This window comes from Phocoena phocoena, chromosome 19 (genome assembly GCF_963924675.1).
Source record: "Phocoena phocoena chromosome 19, mPhoPho1.1, whole genome shotgun sequence".
NCBI classification, from domain to species: domain Eukaryota; kingdom Metazoa; phylum Chordata; class Mammalia; order Artiodactyla; family Phocoenidae; genus Phocoena; species Phocoena phocoena.
This window is the reverse complement of record NC_089237.1, coordinates 27,103,810-27,113,209: the sequence shown is the minus strand read 5'-3', so window position 1 is coordinate 27,113,209 and position 9,400 is coordinate 27,103,810. Positions and strand designations below refer to the sequence as shown.

Here is a 9,400-nt window from a genome sequence, read left to right as displayed (position 1 = left end):
GCCCCCAAAATCCATTCTTAAAATCCATCTCACGGTCCTCCAAAACTCCAGCCCTGCCCTGGATGACGAGGTCCCGGAGCCTGAGGCCCCTCAACCCCTGGCCCCCAGGGCCCAGCCTGGCCTGGGACCCACCTGTGGGGCCCTTATTTCTTTCTCCCTGTTTTCTGGACCCTCCTCTCTGCACCTGCCGCCTCCTAGTCTCACTCCCTTCTTGGGCCCCAGAAAGGGAAAAGCCATTAGAGACAGGATCTTGGGGTGGGGCAGGTGTGCCTTCATTGAAAGCTCCTAAGTTCAAGGACCAAAGACCCTTGGATTCACCTGTGACCCAGTAGCTCCTGGATGAGGCATCAGTCCTAACTGCTCCCCGTACGCCTCACCCCTGCAGCCCCTGCACCACGGCCCCTGCTCCCCTCTCCCCCTTCCCCCTCCCCACCCTCCTCACTTGCCCACTGTCTCTCTCCCCCTCCCTCCCTCCCTCCCTCCATGCATGAACACTTGCTGGCCTCCAGGTGGCCTCCCCCCACTGCCTCCTGCAAGTCTTCTGATGGATGCCCCTTCCCACTGATTGACCACAGCCATTTGATACGGTGTACAATGTGTCTCTTTATTTATAGTGTCTCCTGCTAGACTGTGAACTCCAGGAGGACAGGCATTTTGTCTGTCTCATTCCCTGCCACAGCCCCAGTGCCTAGAACATAGATGCTCAAGAAACACTGGGGCAAATAAATGAACCCCACTACCCACCCCACCTAGGCTGTACCCACACAGGACCTGCACTCTCCACCACTAGTACAGGGCGGAAGGTGCTGGCCGGCTCTCAGCTGGCTCTGCCGTGGCCTCACTATGTGGCCTCCACCCAGCCTCCTTTCCTTTCTGGGCCTCAGCTTCCCCCATTATATAATGAAAGGCTGGATTGGAACTTCTCCAGCTGTGGCTGGGTTGGAGCTCTGAGGTCCCTTCGGCATCTCTCCAATTGGGGTGTCAACGGGGAATTCACAAAGGTGGGAGGGGTGCCGGCTCAGAAGAAATCTCCAGGCCCTAAGGCCCCACCCTGGCATGCTGGGGTGGGTTGAGGGAGCAGGGCAGCAGTAGTTGTGGGAACTAAAAACAGACGTAAGAGAGGTTTCCCAAAAAACATGTCCCTATTTTAATCATCACCAAAGTCCAACCCGGGAAGCCTGAGGAACAGAGGCTCAAGCCCTCTTAAGGGCTGAGACCAGAGGTCAGGTGTCCAAACATGAGTCGTCATCGGCGGAAACCTGCTGTCAGGCAGGTGAGCACGGGGGCCAGCAGGGCAGGCAGCGGCAAGGGCAGCAGCCGTCCCGGGGCCTGGGACCTGAGAACCTGGCGCTGCCCCCGGGGCTGCAGGGGCCTGACATTGTCTGTCATTTTCAGTTTCTTCTCGTTGTCGTAATACAGCTTCTGAGAGAATGCCAGGATCTGTGGAAGGCACAGGGCTCAGCAGGGAGGGATGAAGCTGGCGGAGCTGCACTCCTCACTGTGTGACCTCAGGCCAGTCGCCTGGCCTCTCTGAGCCCCCTCAGGTTCTTGTGCAGAGGAAAAGAATCAGGGATGTAAAGTGCTTGGCATCCATGGGGGCTCAGCTCCCATGAGTGTCCTAAGCAGAGGGGACTCACAGCTCTGGGCTTTGAGGGCCTGTGATTACTACCACTATCATCACTGTTACCAGAGAACAGTGGTTCTCAAGCTTGAGCTTGCATTAGCCTCACCTGGGGGCTTGTTGAGCCCCAGACTGCCTGGGGCCCCCCACAAAGGGACAGTTTCCAGGACCTGACGCAGGGGAGGCTGCACCCTCGGCCGGGCCCCGTGTACCTGGTCCTTGTGGAGCTGAATGGGCTCCTGGAACACGGTCCAGACCACCTTCTCATCGCAGCCTGGTGTGGTGAGCGAGCCCAGGTAGCGGAAGTAGTGCCTCAGTTTCTCCTTCTTGGGGAGCAGGTCGAAGAGGCTGATGTTGTCTTTCAGCATGGTGTTCATATCTGGGGAGACTCACACACCTCACTCTGAGAGTACAGGCTCCTCCACCATCCAGACCTTCTTCTGTAGGAAGAAGTCTTCTCCCCTCCCCCAGCCCCCCGCCTCCCGGGTCCTGACTCACTGGGATTGGGGATGTCAGACAGCGCCTGCACCAGGGGCTGGAAGTTAACATTCTTGGATCCGGCCTGGAACAGGAGGGAAAGGGGCTTGAGAGAGGCTTGTGGGGAGCCGGTGGAGACCACCAGTTCACTCTCCCAGTCTGGGGTGGGGCAGGCATGCAGCTTCTGGGACTGAGGCCCTCAAAGGCCCTGGGCTCCCCACATGGGGAGGTACAAGTCACTGAGAAACAGAGGGGAAGTCGGAGCTTCTCCAGCCCCTCCCGCCTTGCTGGGATCCCAGGTCTCTGGATCCTAAGAAGCAGCCCCTCGAGCCCTGAGGGATGGCAGCCCCACCTCCACCATGAAGGCCAGCACCGCGATCTCATCTTTGGGGTCCTGGTTCTGGTTCGTGTTCCTTGATGTCCCCTTTTCTTTCTCATGTACCACGTGCATCTGGTAAGGGGTGAGAGGGATGGAGAGAGAACCCGTCAGGGTGCTGGACCCTCCTTCTTGCCCAAGGCAAGTATACCCAGAGCCCAGCCAAGGCATCCACCTGGGAAGAGGTCCCTCACCTCCATGGCAAAGCGATCCCCGTCGAAGCTGTGCTCCGAGCCCCAGTCCAGCACCTTGGACCAGTGTAGGTGCAGCTGCTTGGCCCGGTACCGGGCGGCCAGTCCTCCTCCAGCAATCGAGGCCTCGTCCCCCAGCAACACCATCACTGGAGGGCACAGGAGCAGGCAGAGTCCTCGCACCCACCTCCCCCAGCCTCTCCCAGCCCCTCATCCCAGCTCCATCCAGGCAGGACCTTCTCTCCTACCTCGCACCCTTCACAGGCTAAGGTCCCGGGCCTGAAGGGACAGGAACAGTGGTACAGCCTGGACCTTCCCCTGGCCCCCTCCTCGGCCTCCCTGTCTGCCTCTCCCTCTGTACACCCCTCACTGCCCAAACATGCAACTCAGCCCGGTCCTGCCCGTGCTTCAACCCCCTCCATGCGTGGTGCCCCAATGCCCCCAGGGCCACGTCCAAACTCCTCAGCCCTGGGCAACCTGCCCCAGGCCCAGCTGGACTGACCCTGTGCTGGCTCTGGCCCCTCCTAGCTTCGCTCTGTCCTCCATGCACATGGGGCCACATGCAGCCCTTTGAACACCCCAAGCTGTTTCACGCCTCTGTGCCATGCTGTTCCTTCTTCCTAGAACCTGTCCCCTCCCCCACTACAGATTGCTCTGATACAGGATTGAAAATACTGATAGAATGTTCCCTCCTTTCCAAAGTCCACCCTGCTTTCCCCACCCCGCCCCCCCAGGGATTTTCAGCCTCTCCTCAGCAAAAGTGGACAACCCGGTGTGCCCTCCCAGGAGGAGCCCAACCCTCCAGTCCTTGGGGAACTTGGGTCCCAGGATCCCGTGCCCCTGATGTCCGGGGCCTGCATCCAGCCCATCTGAGACCTACCTGAGTGGCCATTGTTTTGCACGGCCCACTTTTGCTTCTTGTCATAGCCGGAGAAGGAGAAGGGTCCCAGGTTTGGGTCCAGCAGTGTCTTGGCGGTGGCGATGTTGATGGGGGACTGGCGGTCATTCTGGCAGCTATCGCCCCACTGGTCCGGCCCTGAGCAGGGAGGGAGGGTGGGCTGGGAGTCAGGGGCGCCTGGCACCGAGGTGTGGCATCCTCCACCCCACTCAGGTCAGGCCCAGCTCAAGGCAGCAAGGTCTTTGGATGGCTGGCAGGCTGTGCTGGGGGGATGCCCAGCACAGAACTCCACCCTCACCCTTCTCCCTCCTCAGACACTCACACTCACACAAAACCAGCAAGGCGTGGTGTGGACAGGGTAGGACTAGGGTGTGAGCTCTGGAGTAGGGGACCACCTCAGATGCTGGGCTGTGAAAGGAAAGCTCCGTGATAACCTGCTTTCTAGGGGTTCCGAAGTTCAAAGGAGGTTGATGGGAGAGTGTGTGGAAGCGGTAGAGTCCCCTGGAAGGGCCGCTTGTGAAAGGACCCCGTGACTTGACACTAAGCCTTGTCTGAGCCCTGGGAGGCAGGGAGGGAGCCCCAGGGGAGGCCAGCCCCCGGCACCCAGGACCTCCCACACCAGTGAGCGGGGCTGGGGGGTTGGGGAGCACTGTCCAGTCACCAAAACAGCAACGGTGGGAGGAAAGCAGATTGCAGGAAACTGGGCAGCGCTTGAAAAAGTACAAAGAACCGCCACCCAGGCCCACATGCAGGGGTGTCACTGGAACAGAATCAACTCTCCATTGTGTTATGAGAGGAGCAAAATGAATTTCTCCCTTTGATGCTGCTCCTTATTTCAGAGGACCAGAGGGCTGACTCTCCTGGTGTCAGAGACGACGACAGGAGGTCCCAGTAAAAACTCAGGTCACTCTATGTTCCCTGTGCCCTGAGCACCAGGAGAGAGAGAGAGAGAGAGAGAGAGAGAGAGAGAGAGAGAGAGAGAGAGAGAGTGTGTGTGTGTGTGTGTGTGTGTGTTAGGAGCTGATATCGGACTGGGGCCACCATCACCTCATCCTTCCCACCTTCCCTGCGTCTCCATTTCAACCTGGAGACTCGCTGCACTTACCCAAGCAGGTGTAGTTGGAGGGTTTGACTTGATTCTGGTAGCACCAGTGTGACCCTGGAACAGAGAAAGGAAGGATGTGAGGCCTGTGCAGAAGCATGTCAGTGTATCTGTGTACACACACGTCTGTCTCTATGAGTGCCGGTGAACTGTGTGCACACAAGCAACTCTGTGTGTGTGTGTGTGTGTGTGTGTGTGTGTGTGTGTACACAGTGGGTCAGAGGCTGGGAATATCCCTGGAGGCAGAACCTGGCCTGGGATGGGATAGAGCATCCCTGGGGTGCCATCCTGGGGGACAGAGGGCCCAGGGGAAGGAGCCTTAAGAAGAAACTGTAGGGATGGAGAAGGAGGCAGTCGAAACAGCCAGGCTCCAGGCATCCCTGACCCATAGCCAATCCACTGGTCCCCTTGCCCAGGGCACTGTCCTCAGACAAGGCAGACCAGACAGCCAGGAGCCCTGGAGGGGCCCTCCAAGGCGGGTCAGCTCTCCCCAGGGGCTAGCCTGGACACTCTCTACCTGTTGATCATCAGCCTCCTCCTCCCTCCTTGCATCCCCTCCCTCAAACCTGGAAGGGAGGCTGGTGAGAGGGGAAGAGGAGGCCCCCCAGGACAATACAGCCACGTTCAGCCTGGCTCCTTTCCCAGAGTTGATGCGATGATGAGGGAGATTAGGCTGGTCCCTCCCTGGAACACACCCTCTTGTGCTATTAAGACCCATTCTTGTCTAAACTCTCACAGTCCTGCAGGGAGGAAGGCGGCTAGGTCTTTTCCCCTGTCCCTCCAACCTGCAGTCCTGGTGTTTGGGACCAGACAGACTTGCCTTCCAATCCCCCACTCTGCCTCCGGACAGGAGAACCAACATCTCTGAAAAAAGGCTGCATCATGGATATAGCTCACTAATGCAAGATGTTGACAACAGGGCAAACTGTGCACATGGGAACCCTCTTCTCTGTGCTCTCTGCTTGATGTTTCCGTAAACCTGAAATTGCTCTAAAATTACTCTATTGATTTTTAAAAGAAAGTCTGTGCCAGCAGGGCGGACAAAGCATTTGATCAGAGCTGGAATTCTAGCTGGGCCACTTAGGAGCTATGGGTTTAGGGACAAGTCACTTAATCTCTCTGAGCCTTAGTTTAGCTGTCTGTAAAATGGAACTAATACCATCCACCTCATAGGACTGTGGGGAGGATTAAATGAGAGACGGTAGAGAGTGCTCCAGGCAGTTGGAATTTAGTCAAGTCCCTGACGAGTCCTTCCCTTGTCCTTGGCTTCCTCCCTCCCTCCCCTCCTCAGCCTCCCGTCAGGGCACAGATGGCCAAAGTCAAGGAGAGAAACGAAGTGAGCTGGAAAGAACTCAGGGATGAGGAAATTCCTAAGAAAAGCAGAGCTTCCTGCTCAGCCTGAGCACACCCATCCCCACCCAAGCCCACCTCCTCTGGGGTCCCGGCAATGGGCATGGGGTGGAGAGGGGGCAGGTTCTCGGCAGGGGCTGGGAGGAAGGCCAGGAGACGGAGCACCTATAGGAAATTGGCCACCCCGCACTCTGGGCCCTTCAGAGCCACCTGGGGTTTCCCAGTCTCCCAGGTCTGGATCAAATGCTGTGCCTACTTTGCTGACACAGCCTCTTTCAGAGATGAACAGTCCCTGCAGTGTCTTCCCCTGGCCAGTCCACCCCCTGCCCGGGACAGGGCTCTGCTGACCCTGGGACTTGCTGCATCTGGGGAAGCCTGACGAGGGTGAGCTCTGCAAAGGGCAGTGGCCACTTCCCATCCAGGCCTGTCTCTGCGTGTTGGCAGACTCTGATGCTGGAGCCCACCACCTGGCCTCCAGTCCTGGCTCTGACTCTTGCTTATTCTCTGCAAGAGAGTTCATTAACTTTTCTGAGCCCACTTTCTTCCTTCCTTCCTCAGGCAGAAGGAGCTGCCACTGATCTCCCAGAGGCAGTGTCTAAGGACACACTGGATGGGAGGTCATTTGCACCCGTGAAAGGCTTCCTGTTATGATTCTGCTGGGTCTCAGAGGTCCTGAAAGGTAGAAGGCACTCCAAGGTAGAGCTGGCCCCTGCTGGTGACTGATACCCAGGGGGAAGCTGTTTTCAGGGGAAGCCTGGCTTGAGCCGGAACCCTCAGGAGCCAGCTCTGATGGGTGGAATCCCTGTCAGCCTCCCTGGAGCCCATCTGGTCCAGGCTGAGCTTTTCAGAGGAATTTGCTCCTCCCTGCTTCTGGCTACAGCTCCTAGGGTTGTCATGGTGACCTCTGATCCACTGTCTTAATCACAGAGACTTTTGACCTGCTTGGTTGAATACTCTTGAACCTACCCTCTTTAGGAAGCAGAAGCCGGGAAAATGTGATGTTGATGAGGCCAAGGCTGGGGGTCAGGTCTGTATCCAAAGGCTGAAGGTAGGGGCTGGGTTTTAGGCAAGTGGTGGCAGGGTCACGGAGCAGCTCAGACTCCTGTACTGGTTCATGAGGGAGCAGCCCTTACAGATAATTACCAGCCAGTTCTCTCAGGCCACTTCCTAGAGGACCTGGGAAGGAGAGGAGCTACCCACAGGTCTTGGCTCCAAGCTCAGATGCTGCCTAGTCCATCTGCCCGGACCAGAGATGGAGTGAGAGAACTAACGACCATCGCCAGTCACCCAGCCACTGTCCCCCACCCTTGACGTACCCACCACCCCAGGCCCCTGCTTTAGAGCTGATTGAAGAAGTTCTCTCAGGTGGACCTTGCTCACCGCACCCTCCCACTCCAGGGGGAGGGAGGAATCCTGAAAACCAGCTCAGCGAAACCCGAAGATGCCCTGGGCAAAGTCTCAGCAGCTCCTGGCTAGGTCTGGGACTCTGAAGGGGCCTATGACCCTCTCCCCTCCTCTCTCCCTGTCAGCAGATGGTCTGAGGACGTCGATGTACAGCCTGGTCACTCTCCAGCCTCAGGTTCCCTAGGAGATGAAATGGGGCGGGGGGGAGGGGTGGAGAAGGCAGGACCCTCGGCAGCTCCCAGTCAGAAAGCCCCAGCCCTTAAGGGGAGCACAGCTTGTGAGAGGGGGCGGCTGAGAGAGAATCCTGGCTGGCGGGGCCCAGGCCATGTGGCTACAGAATGCCTGCTATGTGCCACACAGGCACGGCACTAAGCACCTACTCCCACCATCTTATTTGAATCCTCAGAACAATACCTGAGTCAGATTACTCTCTGTTTTGTAAGCGAGGAAACCGACTTACCCAAGGAGGAAACTGACTTACCCAGGAGGGAAGTGACCCAAAGCCACACAGCTACAAAGCAGCCGCATTAATTGCAAAGCATTTCTCTTTCTACAAGCCCAGCGGCTTAAGTAGGTTTCAGACCTCCAACCCTACATGTAAAAATGTTCACATCCCGCCTTTTCTGTTTCCTCCTCTCCTAGGAAGAGGCCGGGGGTTGCTGCGGGATGCCCCTCATACCCCACCATGGGGCAGCTAAGGGTCTCCTTCTCTGCTGCTGCGGGCACCCTCAGCCCTCACGCATGACTCCAAGAGAGGAGCATCTAGCTTTAGAGAGGAGATTCGGCCAGGTGGACCCCAAGGACCATCCAAGGGGTAGCTGAGATGGGGACTGGCAGATGGGGGCCTCCTTCCAAGGAGATGGCTCCCCGTGGGGTCGCAGAGAAGGTGCCAGATTGGATCCCTGTGCCCAGACGCTGGAGGCGCCTTCAGCTCTTTATCAAATATTAACACCCCTCTCCTGCCACCTTCCACATAGGCGAATAATTAAGAGCTCGGCCTCACCATTAATCTTTAAACGAAAATCACCCCGGCCGGAAAGACCGGCTTGGCTCGGGTCTCCGGATGTCCCCCTCCAGGCTCCCTACACAGTTCTGGAGGTGAAGGGTGCTGGCAGCGTCCGGGGACAAGGCACCCAGGGTGGGAAGCGGGGATGAGCGGGCCCCACCGCACCCAGTTTGTTGTCCTTTCCCCGGGCCGGGGGCAGCCACCAAGCACTGAGCCCCCGCGGGACGGACAGCGACCCACGACAGACGGAGGAACACCAGAAAGGGTAAGAAACAGAAGCGTGCGCCGCGGCGGCTCAGAGACGCATCCTTGCCCCGGACCCGCACGGCGCCCGGCGGAGGGCCGCGGGCCCCGCACACCGCAGTCGCGCACACGCTTTGCACCCGCTGCCCCGCGCCCGCCGCGCCCGGCCGCCCGCGCCTCTCCGCTCCCGCCGCCCGCGCCGCCCCATCGCCCGCGGGCGCAGCCTCGGCGTGGCGCGCGGGGCCCGAGCGCCGAGGGGCCACGGAAGGGCCACCGAGGGGTCCCGGGGCCGAAGCCCTCGTTCACCTGCGCGGGCCCAGGGCCGGGCGGCGGCGAGGACCAGGAGCGCCGGCAGCAGCCGCATCCTGCGCAGGAGTGGCGACGCCGCCGAGCCGGGGACCGCGCGCTGAGGAGGCCGCCGGGGGTCCGCGGTCCTGCCGACCCAGGTTTTATAGCGGAGCCGCGACGGGAGGGAGCCCCGACAGCAGGACGCGGGTAGCGGCTCCTCCCCCTGGCGGGTCCTCCCCTCACCTGTCCCTGATCTAAGAGCCTCCACGCCCCCACTTGCGCTCCGCACCCACCCCCACCGCCTGGTCACCTTCCGACCGGTGCGCGAGGGCCCCTCACCCACCCGCGTCCTTCAGCGCAGAGGCAGCGCCCTCCTGCCTCGCTCCTCCCCTGTCCCACACCTGGTCTCTGGTTTGGGACCAGGGTAGCGACATCGCAAGATAC

General features: G+C 59.4%; 1 protein-coding gene across 1 annotated transcript; it reads right to left on the bottom strand.

Moving 5' to 3' along the window:
- Positions 1–1,143: 1,143 nt before the first annotated feature.
- Positions 1,144–9,060, bottom strand: CA4 (carbonic anhydrase 4). The gene is made up of 8 exons (XM_065897509.1): positions 8,975–9,060; positions 4,669–4,722; positions 3,546–3,701; positions 2,669–2,814; positions 2,451–2,549; positions 2,120–2,183; positions 1,834–2,000; positions 1,144–1,440 (listed from the first exon to the last, which is right to left on the bottom strand). The coding sequence occupies exons 1-8, from the start codon at positions 9,030–9,032 to the stop codon at positions 1,246–1,248; spliced, it is 939 nt and encodes a 312-aa protein (XP_065753581.1). The 5' UTR covers positions 9,033–9,060; the 3' UTR covers positions 1,144–1,245.
- Positions 9,061–9,400: the final 340 nt, after the last annotated feature.